This window comes from Lactuca serriola, chromosome 1 (assembly GCF_051521515.1).
Source record: "Lactuca serriola cultivar US96UC23 chromosome 1, Lser_US96UC23_V15, whole genome shotgun sequence".
In the NCBI taxonomy this organism is placed as follows: domain Eukaryota; kingdom Viridiplantae; phylum Streptophyta; class Magnoliopsida; order Asterales; family Asteraceae; genus Lactuca; species Lactuca serriola.
Genome location: NC_136408.1, coordinates 90,155,164 through 90,181,372, shown reverse-complemented (window position 1 = coordinate 90,181,372; position 26,209 = coordinate 90,155,164). Strand labels below are relative to the sequence as shown.

Here is a 26,209-nt window from a genome sequence, read left to right as displayed (position 1 = left end):
AGCTCAACAACTTGACCATTCCTAACCAAAAGGTCGTCGATCCTAAGTTTCATGTTCTATAATGTATCCTTGTAGTGTTTTGGTAATGTTGGGTCAAGCCACTGGAAGAAGTTGCAACTATCGTTGGATATCTACAAAAAAAAGGCCACGTAATAGATTAAGGGTTTTACTGTTCAAAATTTAGGGTTTTCTCATCATAAATGGGTTTTTTTGTTGATCAAAATAAGGGGTTTACAGTACAGAAATCAAAACTTTAGGTTTAGAACTTATCGATTGTAACGAAGGCTTACCATTGATTTTGCGCAATTGTAGAAGCGACGACCTGGGTTGTTAGGCTTCCAAGCTTCTCTGAGCTTTGACGCAGGCTGATCGCGGCACAAGCAGGGAGGATTCACTTCAATCCAGTAAATGGCGAGGGTGTTATACGATTCGGAGGAGGAAGACATGGTCAAAAGGGTTGGTGTTCGTTGGAGGGTAAGAAAATAGTGGATGTTGTTCTATTGAATCCTTACGAAGGTAATATAGTAGGCTGACTGGACACCAGCTGGATATCACAAACCACGTCACATTTGACTTCCGTTGACCAACCGGGTAACTGGGAAAAAAATGGAGAAAACCTTAATTTGGTAGGTAATTTGTCGCTTTAGTGGGGTCAGATGTACGAAAATTAATTGAAGGACCTTTTAAAACCAAACGGAAAACATCATTGTGCTTCTATGTCAATAACCCAATAAATATCAACACCGATTTAAAAAAAAAACATCATAGTGATTTTGATTTTTTTATTTTTTTAATATCAATATGAATCTATGTTTAAAGAGTACAAAAAAATATGAATTTTGATATATTTATTAATTTTTTTCTACAAAAAATAGACATTAACTTTTCAACAAACAAAGAAAATGAAGTGACTTTTTTGAAAAAAAAAAGTATTTTTTATATATCAATATGGATCTCTATGGAAAGTGGACAAAATATCACGAACAATAGTATATTCGTTTTTTTTATATTTGTTATAATTTGGTGAATGTACGTCCATTGTAAAAGTCTAGAACCCTTCCTTTTGCTATTGATCGCTTTAAATTTTGACGTTTTGGATTGGTTCCTTGATGAATAATTAACTTATGAAAATCTTATTAAGTAAGGATGAAAGTGGACATAGTTTCGAAACACCAAAGGAGGAGAGAATAATGGGGTTTCAAATTGTAAACTTAATAATATTTTGGTAATTTCTTAAAAGGATGATCAAATTATTAAATGTAATTAAGAATGGTGGTCATTTTCGACAACCTATGAAGTTTATTCTAAACTTCTCTTAAAGAATGCATATCCATGACAAACCTATTTCTTATTGATTGCATTTAAAGCTAGTTAAGCAAGTTTAAACTATTAAAGATAACTAATATAACCAAAATGAGTGGTGCCTTGTCACCTAATAACCAACATTTAGTGTAACATAACCATCAATTTTGTTTTGCCTTATGAATATTGAATGGTCCAACTACAAATTTATGTAGATAAATTACACACTTCTTGTGGGACCCCTCGCTAGGCAATTTTACAAAAAATAAAATAAACAATGTATGGTTCTTTTTGCAAAATTGATGGAAAATGAGATGCCTTCACTTATATATTACCAAAATATAGATTATTAGCCATGGAGAAAATACATACACATTATGGAATTTTTTTCTAGTTATGTTAAACATACAAGATTACTTGTATAAATCATCTATCTCATCTTTATATAGTTCCACAACTTTTTTCCTTCGGATCTTCATGGTTGCAGTCATCAAACCACTATCAATCTGAAATTCCAAAGGGTTATCATAAAAAAATGATTTTGTGTCTATAAGGGAGGAGGGAGTCATTCCCACTGAACCCACTGCCACATCAGTTTTTTTTTTTTTATTTTTTATTTTTCTTCATCTTTCCCAACCCACAACACACGAAAACCCTATCTTTTTCAACCCATTCAATTAAAAAAAATACAAAACAATCAAGGTAAAATCTTAATTAGCAATAGAGTTACCGTCGGTACCACTCCTTCTTCAGCGGATTGCTTAACTGGTTTCACCAACCTACTTCATCCCCTCTCTCTCTACTTTGTCTCTCTCAATTTCTCTTGTGCCATGTGTTTTAAAACTTGCACCTTAGTTGTTTTGTATTTTTTTTTTAATTGAGTGGGTTGAGAAAGATAGGATTTTCGTGTGCTGTGGGTTGGGAAAGATGAAGAAAAATGAGAGACAAAAATTAATATAACAGTGGGTTCAGTGGGTTGGGAGGGAATGAATCCCTAATTCTTTTATATCCACAATTGCGACTTAATGGGAAAAGCTTCATATTATGTTCTTTCCTTCCGAAGAAAATCATCTTTTTAAAAAAAGAAAGATAAAATGCATGCAGAATTACCGTAAAAGGTTCTTCAATGACAAGAATGGGTCCCACCTGAAATGAGCAATCACATGTCCTGTATGACAAGATGAATCTAGTTAAACTATTTGATATAGACAGTCTCGGGTAGAATTACAATAATTGATAGACTTTTTACTGAATGACTGAAACAAAATATGTGATTACAAAGTAGACTTCCCTTGACTTTTGACAGGTCTTTATTTAAATTTGTTAAAATATCATGAGATAAATTAAAATTGGTTGGTTACCATTTTCGAAGGTCTTGAGATAACATGCCAGCCATTTGGTCTTTGGTAAGTTGAGTATTACCAGAAGAAGCTGCTGACATGGACACATTTTTTGATGCCAAAAGAATTTCTTCTTTATTTGGAACAATTATAGCTCCAAGACGACGTTGATCCTAGTTGTCATTTGTAACATGAAAAATAAAAATAAGTATTTCGCCTTATTTTATTAAGAACAATATATATTACATTTTTGGTCCCTGAATATAGATGCTTTTATCAATTTAAGTCCCAAAAAGTTTTCTCTTGCAACTTTTGTCCTTATTTTTGTAACGTTTTTTGTCCTTGTTCCAAGTAAAATGACTATATTTTGGGACAAAAATAGCAAAAACCAGTTATACTTGGGAACCAAAAGTAGTCATTTTACTTGGATCAGGGACCTAAAAAGTTACAAGAACCTCAAATAAGGACCAAAATTGCAAGTGAAAACATTTTGGGACCGACCTTGCAAAAATCAGCTATACTCGGGGACAAAAAATGTAATTTACTATTTTATTAAAGGAAAATAAAAGGATCTGAAAAGAAAGGGAAATGAAGGTTTTAAATTTGAAGTGTTACCTGACCAATGACAACTATTTGTTGAATTAAATTGCTTCTTATTGCGGCTTCTTCTATTTGTTCTGGTTCAACATTCTCCCCTAGCAACCATTAGAAAACAACATTCAAATAACCTTGAAAAAGAAGAAATAGAAAAATAAATAAATAAAGGGTAGATTTTGCAAAGTACAATGTATAAGAAGAAAAATCGAAAGTACAAAGCTATAATTGGGTAGATATTAGTACATTGTCTTAATAAAAAAAATAAACGTACAATATTGTAATAGAAAGAAATGAAAGTAGGAAATGGAAGTATAATGTCCTAATAAGAAAAAGTTCACCCAAATAAATGATTGGATAGATTTTGAAAAGTATAAAGTTGCAATAGAAAAACATTTGAAAGTACTATACTAAATTGGGTAAATTTTGGAAAGTATAATGTCCTAATAAGAACAAAACTGAAAGTGCAATACCATAAAGTAAAAGTGGAAAGGAAAGGAAAGTAGGATGTTATAATACACAAATACATGTATGTCTATAGATAACTCTATTTAGCCAATATAGAAAATATCAAATAGATCATTGATAAAGCCTCAAGTAACCCTATTTTTACCTGTTGAAAGGACAATAGTGTCCTTGGCACGACCTTCAAGAACTATAATGCCACCAGAATTACGACTTCGGCCTAATGAATGGGAAGGGCAAATCCAACCGATATCCCCCGTGTTTAACCATCCATCCTCATCTATAGCTTGCTTTGTAGCTTCCGGATTCTATTTCAAATTTGCAGATAAAATAATCACCATGAGTAAATTTAATAATCTTTTTCTTAAAAAATATAGGTGATTGTTTTTGTTTTTTCCCCATTAAGTCATCGTATGGGTAAAGTGGCTGAATCATTTATCTTGATAAATCAGATTGCATTCAAATCTACTATTACTAACAAGTCAAAAGCTTAGAGATTAGATGGAAACTGATATAAATCGAAAAGTGTGCAAGTGGGGTCGAGTCTACACAAGAAATAAAGAAATAAGGATCAGAATAGAATTAAAGATTAAAGATTAAGCTATTAGAATTCTGAGGTGCGACATGCTCAACTGATGGCGATGCTCCTTAACATTAGCCAACAGCAGTCGGCAAACCTGCAACCACAACCAAGTCGCACCTATCGTCCAATCACCACCGCCCCTGCCGCCACTATAGTGCTGCACTGCCCCCACTACCGCCGCCACCAGATTACTCACCTTGTCCGACACAGCACCACCTCCACCGACGTTCTCATCACAATACGTTCAGTGGCAGGTTTAACGACTCCTCACACGATGAAGTTAAAAGGAGAAATTGGTGGGAAGAAGTGGTAGTCCTTTTATCGATAGTGGAGCAACCCATAATTTTGTGTCTGTGCAACTTGTGGGCCCACTGGGACTCAATATTAAAGGTAATAGAGAGACCAGGGTGATGATGGGAAATGGCAGATTCGAAAAAAGCTTGGGTATGTGCAAGGGGGTAGTCTTGACATTTCCATGCTATCAATTGGTATCCGAATTTTACCCATTGGAACTAGGAAGCACCGATTTAATTCTAGGGATAAAGTGGTTACGCACTGTGGGAGATACCTATGTAAACCGGAAAGAGCTCATAATGACCTTCATTGAAGTATGGTGTAAGATTACACTAAAAGGGGAAGCCGACTTGTAAAGATCTAAAACATCTCTCTAATCGATTATGTGAGGAATACCACACGCTAGCGTTTTTGTGTGGACTATTGGGCACTAAATAAACCAACGATTTTGGATAAGTTTCCAATTCCCATGATCGATGAGCTCCTTGATGAGTTACAGGGGCCACGATATTTAGCAAGTTGGATTTGAAATCAAGTTATCATCAAATTTGAATGAAACAGGAAGATATCTCTAAAACAACATTTAGGACCCATGAAGGGCACTATGAATTCTTGGTCATGCCCTTCGGATCGACAAATGTGCCATCAACATTCCAGTCTCTTATAAACAAGGGTTTTCGACCTTATCTTCGAAAATCTGTGTTTGTTTTCTTTGATGATATTTTTAGTGTATGACAAAAATCTCCAAGAGCATCGCGAGCACCTTACCACCGTGTTCCGAAAACTAAGGAAGGAGAAACTATATTGCAATAAAAAGAGGTGTGTTTTCAGTCAAGAGCGGGTGGACTTCTTAGGACACGTAGTAACGGAAGGTGGCGTGATGGAAGATCCAACTAAAATTTCGGTCATAATTGATTGGCCTATGCCAAAATTCATTCGTGATCTTCGTGGATTTTTAGGACTCACGGGCTATTATCGAAAGTTTGTTAAGGGTTATGGTAAAATGGCTAAATCTTTAACCAACTCACTACAAAAAGATAAATTCCATAGGAGTAAGGTGGCTACACAAACCTAAAGTTTGAAGGAGGCCATGACTCAAGTTCCTGTTCTCGTATTGTTAGATTTTTCAAACAATTTACCATGGAGCCAGACGCGTCCGGACATGGGGTGGGGGTGATTTTGATGCAAGACGGAAAGCCCATCGCGTATCTCAACCAGGTGATAGGAAAAAAAAAAGGCCAATTAAAATCAGTCTATGAACGTGAGCTCATGGCAATCCAAAAGTAGTGACGTTATTTGATAGGAAGAAAATTTGTTATCGTAACCGACCAAAAAAGTTTAAAATTTCTACTGGAACGATGCATAGTTGTAGGCGAATATCATAGGTGGATCGCTAAGTTAGCGGGTTATAATTTTGACATCTTTTACCGACCCGATAAAGAAAACGAAGTGGCAGACAAACTCTCACGGAGAAGGGAGGAGGTCGAAATTAGTGAATTAGTAATATCCACGCCAAGCGGCCTGTAACGGCTAGATCCTGGTATGTGATTTAAATCAAATAAGTCATTTTTGCAAAGGGACTCGACGATTTAGAGGCCCCAAACTCGTCGAGTAGGAATGGATTTTTAGACGTGGGACTTGAAGTCTACTCGACGAGTTGAGAGCCTCAACTCGACGGGTAGGGATGCCAGAATGAAACCCCAATTTTCAGGGTTTTGCACCCTATTTAAGCATCTTAACCTCCAAAGGGTGGCCTCATTTGTAGCCTCCATCACTCCAAACCCCAGCTACGAAACCCTAATCCACCTTTGAGTGTTCTTGAGCCATTTTTGTGTGCTCTTAGTGATTTTGAAGCTTGAGAAGGAAGGAGAAGCTTGAGGATTCAAGAGGAAGTCAGTAGATCCGAAAGTTGAGCTGCATTTCTGACTCATTTGAGGTATAAAGTTGATACCTTGACTTTTCTTTGCTTAGATCTTCATTTAGGGTTGTATTTTGTTACTTTTGGTCCATATTTAAGTCATTTTCGGGATTTGAGTGTATCATGAGGTTTTGACTTCAGATCTAGGCACTCATGAGCTTATGAGGCTTAAAGTTGACAGCTTTATCAAGCCTTGGCCCTTCCCCATGCCTTAGATCCCTTATATAGCTTAGTTTTGGTGTTTCTACCTTCATGACACCATGCATGGACGTAAAGTTATCAACTTTACGTGGTAACTTAGTCCAAGGGGACTAGATATATGGTTTGGAAGCATTGAACCCGACTGGAAACGATTAAGGCCCTGTTTGATTTGGATCTGACTGGGTCAGGTCCAGACAAAATGTCTGACTCGGTCAGCTCCATGTTTTTGATACGCCTTAACTTTGCATCTGATCGGGTCAATAATGTCTGACTCTCTCATACCCAAAAGAATTGTTGATTGAATCTGATTGAAATTCATTCCACCATTGCCCCTGCACCACCCTCATCCTCCTTCCTCAACCATCAATTTAATCCTTGGAAAGGGAAAACGAAACTAGAACACAGGCATAAAAAAAAGAAACACGAACAGAGACTCCATCTGTTTAGGGGAAGAAGACAACTCAAAATTGGAATTAGGAAGTTTTGGTCCTTGAAGATACCCATCTTGGCCGAATCTACCACAACTTTAAATTGTCTTGCATAACTAATTTCTGGAAATTACTAGTTAGACCCTGAACTTTTATAATCAATTATTATTATTATTATTATTATTATTATTATTATTATTATTATTATTATTATTATTATTATTATTATCCATCACTAGAGTATCAGGGTAAAATGGTCATTTTGCATCAATCAGCACATTCAGTCAGATGTCCAATCAAACATAATGATTTCTTACACAGTCAGAATTTGTTACTCAGACAGACCTTTCCCAGTCGGCACTTTCTCGATCAGCAACTATCAAAGGGGACCTGAATGAGTTTAGACTACGGGGGACTCGACAAGTTGTTCATACAACTCAGCGAGTTGGGTCGTGGTCCCCCAACCTTTTATGTTACTGTGCAAACTCATCGAGTCTAGGAGATAACTCAGCGAGTTGGACATGGTTTCTGGGTTTTGGAGGATTGAAGAACTCGACGAGTTTAAGGAGGAACTCGGCGAGTTGTGAGTGAAATGTCCGGACTCTGTTACGAAGAGGAACTCGATGAGTTCATGAAAGAAGTCAACGAGTTGGATCGAGATTTCCAGGTTTTTATGGATCATGGAACTCGACGAGTTAATAGACCAACTCGGCGAGTTGAGTCAACCAAGATGTTGACTTTGACCTGGATGTTGACTTTAACCAGGATTTTGACTTTGCCTTTGACCATTGACCAGAGTTGACCCTTAAAGGGGTTATGAGTATGTAAGGGTAATTAAAGGAGATTTTCATGTGTAGGAGTTTGAGAGGAGTTGATCCCAGATTCGAGGACAGTTCAACTACCACATGACATTTGAGGTGAGTTACCAGTAGAAGTGGGTCGAAGGCACCAATGGCGGCCCACTAGTAAGAGTTATAGTATAGATGATTGTCTTTGTAATAATTATCTGGTATTTCACTATCTGTTATGCTTTATGTGCTAGTATGCTATAATATTATGTGATAGCGGTAGAAGAGGTATGATAGACCCCAGTATCGGTTGATAGGGTCGAAGGGGTATGCCAGCACCCGGATAAGCTAGTATGTTTTATGTACTTATGACGTATGTGTTTATGAGCTAGGATGTTATATGGTAGAAGTATGGGTGAAATAGTCCCAGTACCGGTCGTAAGGACCGAAGGGGTAGGCCAACACCATGATATGCTAGGTGAGGTACCGGTCGAAGAGACCGAAGGGGTAGGCCAACACCCTGATATGCTAGGCGAGGTACCGGTCGAAAGGACCGAAGGGGTAGGTCAGCACCCTGATATGCTAGGCAGTTACCGGTTGAAAGAGACCTAAGGGGTAGTCCAGTACCCGGATATGTTAGACAGTATGATTATTGTATGGTATGTGGTATGATGGGTGAACTCACTAAACTTTGTGCTTACAGTTTTCAGTTTTTGTTTCAGGTCCTTCTTCTTCGAAGGGAAAGGAGCCAGCACGATAACAGCGCATCGCACACACAATTTTCCGCACTGGAGATTCTTGGGATTTGTACTTTGACATTATTTTCCTATGATATGCTTTTGAGATGGTTGACTTATGATTTTCATGATATGAGATAACATTGATGGCCTTTTCAGTAATCTGTTTTATGAATCTTTAAATTAAAAATGAAGTTTTTGGTTTTGAAATTTAGGATGTTACACGGCCATGAGGAGATATTGAAGCAGTTAAGCCAAAATCCTGTTATTAAAGAGTTGGAAATTGGGAAATCGTGTGGAAAGTGCCAAAGAGTGGCTGGAAAGTTATGTAGTTGTGAATGGATGTGTGAGATATAAAGGGTGAATACTTATACCTAGTTCTTCTAGTTGGGTTAACCGAGCGTTCTTCTGTCGAATAGTTGTACCTAGTTCTTTTGTCGGGTATAGCGTCATTTTAATGGTGGTTGATGGTCTTAGCAAGTCAACCCATTTCGTACCTCTTAAACATCCGTTTACCGCGTCGTCGGTTGCTAGGGGTTTTTATTAAGAAAATTATTTGGGTACATGGGGTTCCCAAGACTATCATTTTGGATAGAGACAAAGTCTTTCTCATCCATTACTGGAAGGAATTGTTCCAACATATGGCCACTACATTCAAACGTAGCACAACTTATCACCCGTAAACGGATGGACAAACTGAAGTATTCAATTGTAACTTGGAAACTTATTTGTGTTGTTTTTCTTCCTTGCGACCATATGAGTGGGTCAAATGGATTTTGTGGGCGGATTACTAGTATAATACGTTCTATCATTCATCCATTAAGATGACACCTTTAAAGGTTTTGTACTGGCAAGATCCTCCGAACCTAATTAGCGATGAGCGTGGAATGGTTGTTACTTTTTCTGTGGATGTATATTCGTGTTTTCGTGACAGGGTGTTACAAGAATTAAAGACACATTTGACTAGGACACAACAACTCATGAAGACTTATGCGGATGGGAAGCTCATGCATGTGGAGTTTGCTGTCGAGATGTAGTTTTCTTAAATCTTAAGGCTTACAGGCAAACTACAGTGGCTGCTAACCGAAATGAGAAGCTTTCCCCACATTTCTTTGGGCCCTTTGAAGTACTCAGTCGGATTGGACATGTGGCTTGCTTAAATTGCCACCAAATTCTACACCTAGTCTTTCATGTGTCTCAACTAAAAAAACGTTAGGAGACTAGGAGGGTGTAATTACATTACCATTTACCAGAGGGTTTAAACGATTAATGTAGCAGAGGTTTCATGAGTTACACCTTGAGGACAAGGTGAGTTTTCGGGGCAGGGGTATTGATATAAATCAGAAAGTGTGCAAGTGGGGTCGGGTCTACACAAGAAATAAGGATCAGAATAAAGATTAAAGATTAAGCTATTAGAGTTATTATCTATTTAGGAGTTCCCTTGTTTAAGCCTTTTATTAGATTTAGGTTTGTTTGATTATAAAATAGGGCCTTAAGCCACTTGATAGGGAGAGAATTATTAAGTATTGTTTCCTTTGTTTTTATTAGCTTAATAACAACACTCGTGTTTATGTTACCTGTGACGTGTTCTATTAGAAATCTCTATACAAGAAATTTATACGTTAAAGTTATCTATTTCTATTGTTGTCTTTACCAAGTTGATGCAATGGATTCAGGTTCATGTTAAAGTTATCTAAAGGTACACATTATCCTACAAGAAATCAATTGATTTGGTTTCATGTTAATTTATCTATTTTACACTGTAATAGGGTAATTCTTATGTCATAATACTCTTATTTACATACGATTGTTATTTACATTTGGTTTTGTATATGTTCGCTTAACAATCTTATATATTTTATGCTTTGGTTTTGCTGGGTATTTTGCAAGAAGACGATGTTAATAGGTCGGTTCTAGGTATTTTGTGACTGTGACATTTATACATGTGTTGGATTGTTCTTGTTATGTAATATAGATCACATATTTTAAGTATATAGTTCCATTCACATTTTTTTTGGTTGAATTAATGTTTCTAGTTCTTCTGTGGACTTTTGAGATCAAAAATATTACTTTGCACGAGTTATATATGCACTTTATACTAAAGTTTAGACTAGAATTAGGGCAATGTTTTATTTATTTATTTATGTGTGGAATAAAGTTATGAAGTTGCATACAATTGGATTGAGAACTTGGAGTTATGTAATGCAAGTATGATTCAATATGATTTTCTTAAATTTGATGAGGAATTTGGCTTGAAATGATTCATGTTTAATTTGGAATTTGTATTTTTTTTATATAATTGTTTAGCAAATTTATTCAGATATTTTATCACCTTAAACATTTTATTCCGCACAAATCAGAACAAAAGGGTAAAATGGTTATATTTCAATATTTAGCACACTCAACCACATGCGTAATCAAACATAGTTTCAGTTAGAGGCAGATTCAGTCAGAGCTCAGTCAACAACTATCAAACAACCCTTAAATGACCATTGTGCCCTTACCCATTAAGACTAATTTAAGTAAAAAAGAAGCAAATATGTATAGTAAGTGCTTAACCCATTAAGTAAAAAAGAAACATCCCTAAGTATCATGAATCCAATATATTTTGAGGTACCTTGTAATAGCCCTGCATGATTTGTGGGCCCCTGGCTTTGACTATTCCCTTTGAACCATGAGGAAGGTCTTGACCGGTTTCATCATCTACAATTTTTATTTCTGTATCTCGAATTGGACGCCCAACCGATCTAAGAACCTTCAAGTCTCACATTTATCATTTTCTTATTCTTTATATATATTTGTAAATAATATAATATCTATATATGAATTTTCACATCTGGATTTGTATATAATTACATTTAAATATGGTTGTCGAGCAGCTATGACAGGAGATGACTCTGTTAATCCATATCCAACTTGGACTTTTGTTCCAATTGCCTGTAAAAAAATTACAATCATGACATTTCTTTTTATCTATGTTTTAATCTGGTAATTAATGTATTAGAAAAAAAAAATAATGAATCTATAAACCTCAAAGAATTTGTCAACATGTAATGGTAAGCTTCCACCTCCACATATGCCAGCCTGTCGAATGCCAACATATACCAGAATTAGAAGTTTGTTTAAATCTTCTTCAATCAGCTTTTACAATCCTAGACATCTTTCATAGAAATTATCAGGATAACAAGGGCATTCACGTCTTTTCCACAGATAAGAGATCGATTGCGAGTTCTTGTCCCATATTTTTGGGTGGAAGAAAAAAATTACAGGTACAACAGACAACAAACATCATAATGACATAAAAAGGATAGTATATTAAACCTTTGAAATCCCAATAGTCGAGTGAATTTTGCTATAAACAAGCTTCTTTGCCAATAAATGTAACGGAAGCAAAATGGTAGCAATAATTCGTGCATATATCCAATCCAATGTTGCAGCAATGTAAGAAGGTTCTTTCTGACTTCTTGACAAACATTCTCCCTATAACACAATTTGAAGACTAATTACAACATTAGATTATAAAATTAACTAAAGGTAAATTCCCTCATGCACAAAGAAAACTAGTCAAAAGTCAATAGGATACTGAAGGTTTGAACCTGATATATGTTTTTGAACTCCATATATGCCAAACTGATCTTTATCAGTGCTAATGCAATCACCTTACGGATTGCAGAAGAGGTGGATATTTGTTTTTGGATCCCACTGTATAATAGGAAGGGCTAAATGAAAGAAATAACAATGTACTTTCATATATATATATATATATATATATATATATATATATATATATATATTCTTGCATCATACTTTCATTTTTTAATATTACGCATATTTTTTTAGAAAATCTTCCCAATGATAGCATCATACTTTCAATTCTTTACTAATTATAGAAGAAAAATAAAAGTAGGATGCTATAATAAACAAATTAATGAAAGTACATTGTTGATTGTAAATAGAGAAGAGGTACTTGTATAAAGTTTCGAATACTAGAGGGACAGATATTATAAACTGTGGCTGATAGTGTCGCAAATCATCCTACAACGAAAATAACTAAAAAAAATTAAATCACAAAATAGAATGGTAATATTATATAATATCCATTTTCTGCATTTAAGAAATTCCAAATGGGATAAAAAAGAATACCTTTAAGTATTTGACGTTTGTGTATACTAGCTCAATTCCCAAAGAAAATATAAAATACTCAAGAGCACGTTCGTATGCATGCCAAGGTGGAAGCATGCTTACAAATCTATCCCCGGGCCGCGCAGGGATAATGTCCCACAAATTATGAACCTAAAAAGTATGAAAGTGATAAATTATCAAGATATATTTTTATTTCAAATTAGGAGTTATCTTTTATTATTATTTATGATTAGTATTTCCTTAATAGTTATCCTTTTTTTTGTATGTTTTTAATTTTGGTAAGTAGGGTTTTGTTAGAAGAACACTATAAATAGGACCTAAGGATCATTTTATGATTGTGATGGTATAAAAAGTATTGAGTCTTGAACTCGGTTTTGAAGACACCTGTTTTTATGACATGTACTATTATGAGACATGTAATGAACCAAAAGCCTCGTATTATGTGTTGCAGTATGTATTTCGTATAAATATGATTAAAGGTGAACTTAGTTAATGAAATAATGATACTCGGTGATGCGATACGTAAGTTCTTATACATGTTACATGGTATCAGAAAACGAGTAAAGTTTAGCCAGAGATTTATGATAGAAAGTGATAGTTCACTCTAAGACGATTCCATGGATATAATTTTTCAAAATTAGAGTTTGTATGAGGAAGTTATGGTCTTTCGAAATTGAGATGAAAGTACGTTGATATTTCGAGAAAGTCAACGAAAGTCAAAGTCAAACGGTCAATTATGACTCTTCGCAACGCGGTGTAGCCCTGACCACGAGCAAAAAGGGAGTGAGTCACGAGGAAATGTGTCAGTTAGAGAGCAACATGTGGTGAAACAGTAAACATGTGGCCAAAATTAAAGTCTCCCCATCATTGCGACATGATGCATCTCCTGCCACGGCGCGACGCGTCCAACATATAAATATGAGCATTTTGTGTCGTTTTAAAGATTTTGGCACACACAGTCGGGGGAGCGGCTCAAGAGGTGTTCCCGGAGGCTTATAACCGGAGAGTTATACTAGAGTATGGGGTATACGAGGGTTGAGTTAAGGGATTAGTTGAGGTATATTTTATCCCATTATTACATAATTATATTTATGTAACATTTCGTAAAGGGTTGTTAGACCCGTGTATGTATATGATTTCGTGATATGGTGCTATTACGAACCCAATGATTTGTTAAATGTTAATCTGGTAATTATGCGTTAAATACCCTAATTTACCGAGATTTGTCAATTGGGTTAACCGCTTGTGATGTTAAGTCGTTAGATGATTGTATTTGACACTTGACTAATTTGGAGACAGATGGTTACTGAGTCTGGTTAGTGACTATGGTTGATATAGTAAGGAGATTAGACAAGTTCTAATGAACTTGATATATTTTCCAAATAGGGTTGGACAAGTGAAGAATTGGAAAACAGCATAGAGATGGAGGCAAGAATAATAGTTAGTCTTCACTAACTAACCAAGTGAGTAACCTTATCTTTCTCTTGATAATTGTTATCTAGTATAATATCTTAATTGTTATTTATTAGTATCGTATGAGTTGAGTATTTGTGATAACCGGGAATTATAGCCGCCTAATGCTATGAGTCATTAAATAGAATAATTGAGAATTATCGTACTTTATTACGATTTGAGTAAATAGATGAGTATGATTGAGATACATAGCAAAGTATAATATTCATAACGAGTACATTCGAAATATAAATTAGAGTGTTAAATGATGTGTTAATAAACGACTATGATTAAGACATATAATTGTACTATAGGAGTTAAAAATCGAGTATTACTGAGATAAATAATAGAGTATTGTTATATGAGTTGATGAGTTAGTATAGTTGATATATATATATATATATATATATATATATATATATATATATATATATATATAGAGAGAGAGAGAGAGAGATAGTGAGAGAGATATTAGGAGAGATAAAGAGAGAGGAAGGAGACAGAGAGAGTGAGAGAGATATTGAGAGAGATGGAGAGAGAGAGGGAGAGGGATATATATATATATATAGTGAGAGACATTGAGAGAGATATGATAGAGAGAGATATTTATAGAAACATAATAAGAGAGATAGAGACAGAGACAGAGAGAGAGGGTGATGGAGAAGAGAAGTATCGAGACAGAGAGATAGAGTATATATATATGTGTGTGTGTGTGTGTGTGTATATATATATATATATATATATATATATAGAGAGAGAGAGAGAGAGAGAGAGAATAAATAAAAATAAGTTTAGAAGAGAAGAAAGAGAAAATGAGAAAAGTAATGAGTATAAAAGGAATATATAAAAAGAAAGAGAATGAGTATAGAGAGAGAGTAGAGAAAGAGAATGAGTGTAGAAAAAGAGTATAATGAGTTGAATAACGAGTAAATGTAAACTTTAATGGGTAAACGAGTTTCGAGAAACTATACACCAATAGTTGTGTGTTTTTATGTCATAATTATTATGTGTATCATTTTTACGGATTACTCACTAAGCTCTTTGTAGCTTATCATTTTTGTTGATATGTGTTTGCAAGTAACTTTATTAAGAAGTAAGGAGAGAGAGAGAGAGAGAGAGAGAGAGAGAGAGAGAGAGAGAGAGAGAGAGAGAGAGAGAGAGAGAGAGAGAGAGAGAGACCCGGCTCGGATCATTGCATTTTATTTTATTTGAACCGATCATGTTGATAACTACTTGTACTGGATTTGTAACGTAAGTGTACACCAATGTGTTTTATTAAAAATAAGTGATAATTTTTTGGTGTACCTTGTGTTTAAAAGTCGGATGTTACAAAAAAAGAGACATTTATACCTGATGCAAAAGATTACTATGCGTAAGCATTACTCCTTTTGGATTCCCAGTGGTCCCACTTGTGTAAATAACAGCAGCAACATCATGAGACTTGATGGGTTCATAAACATATTCTTCACCTAAAGATTCACTAAGTCAGTCAAGAGGCATCAAAACATGCTATGGAATGGAATCTCAATTCCAATTCCGCTGGAATTGGTGAGACTCTGAAACGTTACATTCTAGATAAAAACGAATTAAGGGGTTATTTCTTTTTTACTTAATGAAATCAATGAGTTAATCACATAACCTGGACAACTATATATAATTGTTTCTTTTTTACTTAATCTATATAGAATGACTTAATAAGTTAAGCCAACCCTTACTTTTCACCCAACTTCTCTCACGCTAAAATTTAACTTTTTTTAATACTGTGAAATTTGTTTGTTGAAATGTAAGTGTCAAATGATCATTTAGTCTCATTCAGACAAATTATATTCAAACTAGAAAGGAACAGACGTTATGTATACAATATACAACACTTTATCCAGACATCATTACCCATTCAGTCACTTTAAGGACTTAATAGGTAAAAAAAGTTAGAAACAACTCTTAAGGGGTAGATTTAACTTACGGGCATCATGTAAATCAACCAAAAGCATACGATGCTCATGGCCAATATCTATAATCTCCTTGTAGGTATAAGCAGGAATTCCCTCCATGATATGGCTATGGCTATTTAATGATGATTTATCCCCCCAAAGTAAGATCACAAATCTAACAGATGCCTTTGAATTAAATCCCGTTGCAATCCCATGATATAATTCAGGATTATCCACAACAAGTGCAACACTGTTATCCAAAGAATGCATATTGTTGACATGAGGAAATATGAACCTAGAAATCACTCCACTTATTTACATTCCATGGCATATGGAAACTATGTTAAATGTTATTCTACAAATCTACATATTAACATGATCTTTTTGCAAGCTACGTACCACCATTTCTTTTTTTTGTTCTTTTGCTAACCTTTCAGAATGAGTGTAGATGTGTAAGAGCTCTTCCACAGATGACTTCGATCCCCTCACAACGTTTATTGCTCCTGTAGCCATAATACCTACACCCAAGCTTGTTACTTTTACTATATAATTTTAAATTAAAATTAAACATAATCATACGTATTGTTTGTAGTTTCATGAATTCAATGTATCTACCTTGATCAGCAACAAGCCATCTGCATGAATTGTCAGCAAAGAGTGCAACTTTTTCACATGGTTTGATTCCAATAACTCTTAAACCTTCACAGAAATTCAAAATATTCTCCTCTAGCTGCAAATAACGTTCAAATTAAACTAATTGGAGTTTTTATCAAAGATTCCATTACTTCCGAAAAAATTAAAAGACATAGTAAAAAGGAAGAAGACCTGGTTGTATGTCATATTTGTAGGTGGGTCGTGATGTGGATCCACCAATGCAACCCGATCACCAAATTTTTCTGCTGAAGATCGCCAAATATCAGGAATCGCCTTCAATTCTGCAGTTGATACATTCTTCTCTGATAGCAACTGACTCTCAAGGATAGGTGAATACTTTCTTACTTGCTTTTCTTCTGTCTACACTTAAGATTATGTTGGAAAAGTCGTTATCTTTTCATCAATATACAAATTTGATTCATAAGAATTGATTCCGATTCTCTTTTGGTTCATAAAAACATTTCACAAAAACCACGTATATAGCAAAATAAAAAAAGGAGTAATTAATTCAGATACCTTAGATTCGGAGTAAGCTCGAATTCGATTCAACAAACTGACACGATCTCTTGTGCTCTTTTTGCTATGATAAAATACATTTCCGGCATTGACGTACTGGTACTGGAACTGACAGCAAAACGGAGGTCGCCGTCGATGGTAAGGCGGTGAAACGATATAGTTCGTTGAAGTAATTGCAATCGACATCGAATCGGACATTGAAGGAGCTTGAAACAATGGATTCAACAAACCTCCATGAACAATCATCTTGTATGCTGTGTGTGTGTGTGAAGTGGGTCAGAGTTTTTAGCAAGTGAAGCTTTCAATTTTCCGAAATTGAGAAGACCGGAGAGAGAGAACACAGCGAATCACCGGATAATTCGTAACACATCCGGCAGTGTATATGCTTAGATCATAGGCATTCATTTTAATGTAAACGACATATATATCGTTTTTCGTATGTTTTATTTTCTTTTAATAGTTCTATTTTTTAATTGATAGCGATATATTGACTTTGATATACTTATTTTTTCAGTTTTGTCAATATTAAGACTTTATTGTATCCTAATAGGTAGCCCATTCTATGTTGGTGTATATATTATGTCTATTTAATGAGAATGTAGGAAAATAGAATATCATTAAAGGTATCATCGCATATTACGACTGTATAGCCATCTTTGATATCCTAATAGTTAGCCCATTCAATTTAGGTGTATATATTATGTCTATTTAATTATTTAATGAGAAATATGAGATATATCCGTGTTTTGCCACCGGACGAGAGTTCTTTTTTTATTGTATTATATTGTACTAGGCGAACCGCACGTTGTGCAGAAACATCTATATAGTTGAAATCTTTATAAATATATGTTTTTTTTTAAATATAACAATAACGTTGTTGTTAAATTTGATATAATAATTTGTATACTAAAGCGATATAATATATTGATTATTTTGAATTATATAATAATATATACATCTATTATAACTGTATAATCTCAACCATTTGAATGACTTCTACCCGCGAGTTACTCATAAATAAAATTAAATATAATATATGACTTAATGTTATTTATAGTTTTTGTTATTATTAATTAATTTTTTAAAATTTATTTTCTTAACGTTTTACTTTCTATCATTATAATTATTTAAAACATCAGACATTGTTTTTTGATTTTAAAGGTAACAATATAATTATTTATATATAGTTATTTTTAAGGGAAAATACCGTAAATAGTCAAAAAAAATGAGGGGTATTTTCAAAAAATAGACATAAAAATGGACTTTTCCGGATATAGACATGCATTCCGCGGAATCTACTGTAGCTCCGCAGAATGGCAAAATCGTAACTAAATCAATGTATTAAAAAAAAACACTAAAGATCCATTCCTCAGAGCTACCTCCGCGGAATGAGTTCATTCCTCGGAATGGATCTTTAGTGTTTTTTTTTTTCACATTGATTCTTCGGGGTTTATATTCATTTCCCAAACTAATTATTTTTAAGAAAAGATTATCATACTATTATAATCTTTACTTAAAAAATACTTAGTTGGGGAATTAATATAAACCCCGAAGAATTAATATAAACCCCGAAGAATCGATGTGAAAAAAAAAAAAAAAAAAAAAACCCTTAAGATCCATTCCGCAGAGACGACGTCATTCCGCAGAGGATCCTTTGCGGAATGTATGTCTATAGCTGGAAAAATCAAATTTTATGACTAAATTTAGAAATTCATCCTCATTTTTTTGTCTATTTGTGGTATTTTCCCTATTTTTAACTATTGTTATTGTAAGTTATTTTGAGCTATTAATTTGAAAACTTTAACGATTATACAAACATCTTTTGGAAATATTTTAATTAATTTGATATTATAATTTAGTTTTTGCAGTTAGCACTACAATTTATCACTTTTAACTATTTACAAAATATTCATTAGGTTTTTTAAGTGGAACTGAAATTTATATTTAAGTTGACACTGTAATGTTATATTTAAATTAACAGTTTAAGTATTTTGTCCAAACTGTTCCAAAGTTGTAGCTTTAAATTGATAATGGTTTACATACAACATATTAAATCTAATAAATTAAGTATAATATGTTAAAAGTTAAAGACATAACTTTATAAGTAGAAGTAAATATATTATTTTAATATTGAAATTTAGTTTATTTATGATTACACTTTAGGTTTGATATTTATTTAGCCTTATTAACCAAATTATAATTATTATTAGAAAGACACTACAATTTATCACTTTTAATTATTTACAAAATATTATTTGAGTTGTTTAAGGTAATAACTTACAAAAATAACTTTATAAATTAAGTATAATATGGAAAACTAATAAATTAACCAAATTATAATGGTTTACATCCAACAATATATTAAAACTAATAAATTAAGTATAATATGTAAAAACTTAAAAAACATAACTTTATAAGTAGAACTAAAGATATTCTTTTAATATTGAAATTTTGTTTATATATGATTACAATTTAGGTTTCATATTTATTTAATCTTATTAACCAACTTATAATTATTATTAGAAATAAATTGAAAAGTTATAGGAGTTTTAAATGAATATGGTGAAAGGAAAAATACATGAGAGTTTCAAATGAATGTAGTTAAAGAAAAAATGTCTCATTTATAATATAGTATGATATGATCGTATGATCCTTAAATAAATTTGCAAAGGGATTAATCTCACGCTGCAAAATGTTGGTGGTAAAACCCATTTATTGGATGTTGGTGTCAAATCAAAATTTAGGGATAATGAGGTTATGAATCTGTTATTAAACTCGAATGTCACATGTGTTGACGGTATATTATTATACCCAAAGTAGTAAAAAGTGTTGGCTTGTAGCTATGTAATTAAAAGTTAGCGATAGACCGAATGAAAACAGTGTTTGGGTTTGGCAGGTATCCATATCCAAAGCCAAACAAGCACAAAATATCCGATAGTAAGTTATATTCATTACCTTTTCCTTGTGTTAGTGTGTTATCAAACATGAAGTTCATGAACTGATGAAAATTGTAACATCTGTATTTTTCAGTTAGACATATCACACAGTTAGATTCCCTTTTTCTGTTAACAAATCGATGTAAAGTTCATTATAAATAAATATATGAGAATTATTCTTACATGTTGTGTGTTTCGAAAGTGTTCTTTGTGTGTGTGTGTACACACACACACACAGACACTAGTTTACCTGTACAAAGCAGCGTCGGCAAATACTTTCATTCGATATTTAGTTATATTCGGAAATATGTTAAATTTCAAGGAACGCAAAATAAATACATATTGTTATCGATTGGTTTAACGACAAAGAATAGTTGTAACCCTAACAATAAATAAGGAAATTTTTTGTGTGCATGATATTTTGATAGCTAATTAGTTTCTCTTTGATGGATATCGAATAATATACTTTCAGCTAGGGGTGGCATTCATGCCATGTTCGGGTTGACGGTTTGCATGTTGACGGGTCAGAAGTTTTAACCCGAACATGGCCCCTATAAATATTTGTGTCATCTTGTTCAACCCTAACCCGAATAAGCCAAAACCCTGACATGACACATGTAACCATTTGATTATACTGGTCCATTGGTCAAAAAAATATCAAAGATAATTTGTGACCATTAGTAAGTCACAAGAACATTTATGTAATTTTATCTTTAATTTAATGAAAAAGGTTGATTATATTGTCGTGGAAAGATATTAGATTTTTGGGATTTTTCTTGATATTAGTATGACACGAAAAAATATTGCAAAACACGTTAGAAATATGAATATTTTTTTTATAATTTATGTTTTCTATTCGTTATGATATTATATTGCTATGTTTCTCAAAGTTTATACATATGATTAAATAATTAGAAAATAACGAATAACACATCCTAAATAACACCAATTTTCGTGTTACCAGTTATTAATTAGAGAATTCATTTTGATAATTATGGTTTTGGATTTTTTTTTTTTTTTTGCTGTATATTCTTATTATCTTTTTAATTCACTACTAATAAGACATTAGAAAACTTAACAAACTTTCGTTAAATTAAACTAATATAAGATACATTATCATAAAGGTGTTGCGCACATTATTAAGCATAGTGTTTAAAATACATTTGAATATCATTTATTGTGTTATAATTAAATAAATTTTAAATATCAAGTAAAAGATACATTTAGTCATGTTGTGAGAGGGTGGTTGTTGGTAGCAACATAACAAGACCTTTGTTCCAAAAAAAACCTTTCAACCAAGTAAGCTATAAATCGTTGGATAGTCTAAATGTTCTTTACATTTGATTTAGAGAACCATCTTCTCATTAAATACATACATAATTCATTTACATTTTAAATTAATATTCAAATTAATGGGAACACTTGGTGAAATGAAGTAATAATACATGACATGAGGATTTGATAGATTGTAGCTGCAACCACTTAGTGAAGCACCACCGATATCCAATTGAAGTCCACCAACAACATGACGAAGATCCAATTGAAGTCCATCAAGAACTTTCGGATTGAAATTTCTTGCATCTTGTTTCCTAAAACGTTTTTTTTAATGCAATCAAACCTCACCACCTTCATTGCATTTATATCGTACACATTTTGGTACTTCGCATAGATTCTCTTCATGCCACAAACCTACAAATATTATGTAATTTATGAATTTTGAACACGATAGAATGAAAATGAATTTACAAAGTTATCTTCACGATAATTAGAAAAATAGAAAATTGATGATGGTGGTGTCACGAAATATTTCTATAATCACATATAACTTTCTTTATAAAAGTGAAAAAAAAAAAAAAAAAAAAAAAAAAAAAAAAAAAAAACTTTTATCTTAGGGGATAGAAGTACAAACCTAAGGATTAACATTATAAATTTTACCCCGAGACTCACGTATGAACTTGATGCAGTCATGATGTTCCCATTTTCTATAAGTCTGGATGAACTTGAAACCCATTATAAAACGAACCAAAGTTACCACATAACACTATTTTCAATGTTTTAAGCTGCTCTAAATATAAAATCCCTATTACGATATAAAAAACCCTAGATTTCAGAATATCTCAATCATGCCTGCAAATGAAGTCAAAGCCAAAAGCAGAAAGAGATAAAGTCAAAGAAACAAAAAACCAAAATCAGAAAGATAGAGTTGACTGGTGTATGTGTGTGCATATAGACAACAGAAAGAGGATGTGTGTGTGTGTATAATCACTTCCTTATTGATTTTGTAATAGATAGAAAGAAACAGAGGGATAAATGGCAAATTTATTTGGGTTTAAACAAGTAAATGATTGAAGAATAAGAACCGAAACTAACGTGTCTTAAGATCAAAAACATAAACCAAGTATATACCTTTTTTGCTCAATCATTTGCAGCGACTAGCAAAAAAGAAGAAGATCCAGAGGTCTAGAAAGGGGTGGGGGAGGGGGATTTCAAAATGCAAGACTAACTTAGATGATGTTTGGTTCACAGAATGTTTATGAAAGAATTGAAATTGGAATTGGAAAATAAATTTGTCTAGAATTTAAATCCAATTCTATGTGACACGAAATGGAATTAGAATTAATTCCAAATTTGTTTGATTCACAGTAAATGAAATTGGGATCGGTGTAAAATGACAGAATTATTCTTTATGTCTGTTTTGCTTATATCTAATTTATTTTCTAGGTTAAATAGCACAAAAAACACTAAGTTTACACCAAAATTTTAATTTGACATTGTGTTTTTTTGTTTTAATTTGAAATTATGTTTTTCAATTTTTTACAATTCTGACCACTTGATCCCTCAACCCGGTTACCTGTTGACGTGACATGATGACATGTCAAAATTGAATTTTTTTTCTCATAAAAAAAACTAACTTTTCACTTTTTTCGATTTTGACACTAAGCTTAATTTTTTCTTTCAATTCTGACACTTTGTTTTTTTTCCAATTCGAAAATCAATTTTCCAATTTTGTTCAATGTTGACCATTTTCCATTTGGAACCGTATCGTATATTTTTTTTATTAAATCTTAAATCGTATAAATACATTTTTTCGTTTAAAAACCACATTTTTATATAAATACAATTTTTTATTCCAATGAAAACATAATGTTATACATTAGTTATATTATGAGAACCAAACTAACCATAAACTTCGAATAAGATGTAAAAATTTCATGGGTTGCAAATCTGAAGTGTGTGTCTTGATCGACTACAAGTCTCCAAACATCTAAACTCATTTTAAAGTTGTATATCAATATAAAATACGGTTTTTATATAGCTATACATATTTATACATAAAATTATGTTTTGAATATTAAAAAAATACCTTGTATTTATACAAAAATATGGTTTTTAAATGAAAAAAATGTGTGTGTGTGTGTCTATATATATATGGTTTAAAATGTATTAAAAAAATATTTATACATTTTCAAAAAGAAAATGGTCAATATTGAACAAAACTGGAAAAAAAAAAATAATGTTCGATTTGGAACAAAAAAACTGTAATGCCCCAATTTTTAGGTATTGATTTAATATAAAGTTTCTTGATTTCAAGGGCTACTCGACGAGTTGGTTGCCCTACTCGTCGAGTAGCAACGAGTTAGTCCACACGTTTTAATGACCTACTCGCCGAGTCCAAGGAGGGACTCGACGAGTTAGAGTTGGCAGATGAAACCCTAAATCCTCGGGTTTTGCACCCTATTTAAAGGATCAACAACCTCCCTTTATCCCCCTTGCAGTCTTTTGAGAACCAAACCAACCCTAATTCGTGTGTGTGTGCTTCATTTTGTGTGTTATAAGTTTTGGAAGGTGAATCTTAGTGAGGAAAGCTTGGAGAAACAAGTGGCTAGAAGCAAGGAATTTGTGGGGATCAGAATTCTACCTCAGTTAACATCATTTGAAGGTATCAAGTCGTTGCCTTTACCTCGTTCCTTTCTTGATCTCATTTGGGTGGAGTTTAGGGTATTTTTGGTTTGGTTATGATGATACTGTGGTGTATGAACTAGATCTGGAGTTGCAACTTCATATCTGGACCATTCTTGGGATCTAGGTTCATAAAGTTTCGAGTTTGGTTCTGCATGAAGTCTTCCTTGAGTGTAAAACTCCATTATAATCCTAGATTTGTCATTTAGAGCCTTTAGAGCCTTGCATGCACGTAAAGTTTGCAACTTTATGTGATAAACATGCCTTGGGAAGCTGGATCTACAATATGGAGCCTTATCATGGCTTAAAAAGCATTTGTATGGATGAAGGATTGAAGGGACTCGGTGAGTCGCAAGGTCGACTCGGCGAGTCATATGAAGATGGGCATGAACGAGTTGATGAACAACTCGACGAGTCCGTTAAAGATTGCCTTGGACTCGGCGAGTCGGCTAAGGTTTTCCTCAACCTTTGGACACGTATGAACTCGACGAGTTATAAGGGAACTCAACGAGTCAACCTAGGATTTCATGACTTCTCGAGTTCAGGAGGAACTCAACGAGTCGATGAACTGCACTCGACGAGTTGGGTCACCATTGACTGTTGACTTTGACCTTGACCCATGGTTGACCAGTTGACCTCTAGGGGTATTTTGGTAATTTGGAGATTTATGGAAAAAGGGTTCTATGGTAACTATAGGTAGTGGAGTTCGTGTTGGTGATTCGAGAGTTTGAGCCTATCATTTTCAGTGCGACATTGTGAGGTGAGTTATCCTCACTATATCAACAGGGTCTAAGGCACCAAGGCCGACCCTTTATATATTGTAGCGGGATTATGACATGATATGTTTATTGATTACATCCTGGTAGTTAGGATAATGGTATGCTTATGCTTAGCTACCTGGTTAGGTCAACGTCCTGGTTATAGGATAATGCTATGTTAGTGATCGGTTTGGTCTGTATCCTGGTTATTGGGATGTTGCTATGATTAGTGATATGTTAGATCAGTTTGACTGTTATATGATATGAGTTAGCGTATGGTATTTATGTGCACATGTTCATTGACTGGGGGTTGGGTTGAGGTGGTCCAACTTTGTGTTGTAGGCCAACATACCCGGGGAGCTGTCCGGATAAGCTGTAGCACTTGCGAGGCAGTCCAGTTATGTCGAAGGCCCGGGAACGGTCCAGATAGGTTGTAGGCCCTGTGAGGCGGTCTAGTCAGGCTGAAGGCTCATTATGCATGCTGATATGAAATTGTTATTGTTGTGGTTATCTTGGTTTGGAGTTGGTATTTTGGGGGAACTCACTAAGCTTTCGGGCTTACAGTTTCAGGTTATTGTTTTAGGTACATCAGGGGGCCGCGACAAGGCGAAGGCATGATCGTACCTGTGACATCCCCAAAATCACGGCCAGAAAAGACCGATTTTGTTTATGCTTTATAAAAATCAGAGTACTTCATTTTATAAAAAGGTTGCGGAATTTGTTCCCAGAAAAGCATGGTAAATACGTTATTAAAACATTTTCGAAGAAATGCATTTATTTCATTTTAAAACGTCTGGGATGTCATCGTTAATACAGAAACATAAGCATAAACAGAACTTACAATTATTTACACTAGTGATCTACATCTCTTTAAATCTCTCAGTGTATTGTGACTTCATATCAACACCTGTGATATAAATAAACTGAGTGGGTCAGGTTGGGAAACCTGGTGAGCACATAGGGTTTTCAACCCACAATAATATAATTATTATTTTTAAACATCAAACAATCAACCCAATTACCCATTCCCGTTATCCTCACATTACGTCCCTAAAACATCTAACACAAGGGACCTAGTCAAAGGACTATCATTGGGATGGAGTATATCTGGTGAGCACACAGTTCACACAGTTCGAATAAACACACAGTTCGGTTAAACACACAGTTCGAATAAACACCTACAGGTTGCGAGCCTGTTAGTGTTCCACT

General features: G+C 33.8%; 1 protein-coding gene across 1 annotated transcript; it reads right to left on the bottom strand.

Annotated features, from left to right (window-relative positions):
• Positions 1-1,601: 1,601 nt before the first annotated feature.
• On the bottom strand, positions 1,602-17,747 carry LOC145094966 (putative acyl-activating enzyme 16, chloroplastic). Its single transcript, XM_079032921.1, has 18 exons — positions 17,347-17,747; positions 17,002-17,190; positions 16,792-16,906; positions 16,607-16,694; positions 16,209-16,426; positions 15,596-15,714; positions 12,794-12,943; positions 12,618-12,685; positions 12,247-12,352; positions 11,972-12,130; positions 11,681-11,734; positions 11,507-11,587; positions 11,268-11,405; positions 3,850-4,009; positions 3,258-3,337; positions 2,664-2,815; positions 2,413-2,470; positions 1,602-1,808 (listed from the first exon to the last, which is right to left on the bottom strand). The coding sequence occupies exons 1-18, from the start codon at positions 17,590-17,592 to the stop codon at positions 1,716-1,718; spliced, it is 2,274 nt and encodes a 757-aa protein (XP_078889047.1). The 5' UTR covers positions 17,593-17,747; the 3' UTR covers positions 1,602-1,715.
• Positions 17,748-26,209: the final 8,462 nt, after the last annotated feature.

Coding starts and splice junctions, on each gene's coding strand:
- LOC145094966 (XM_079032921.1), bottom strand. CDS start 17,592: ATGATTGTTCATGGAGGTTTGTTGAATCCATTGTTTCAAGCTCCTTCA. Junction 12,686..12,793: donor CAAACGTCAAATACTTAAAG/GTATTCTTTTTT, acceptor TTTTCGTTGTAG/GATGATTTGCGACACTATCA. Junction 1,809..2,412: donor TCATTGAAGAACCTTTTACG/GTAATTCTGCAT, acceptor TTGGAATTTCAG/ATTGATAGTGGTTTGATGAC.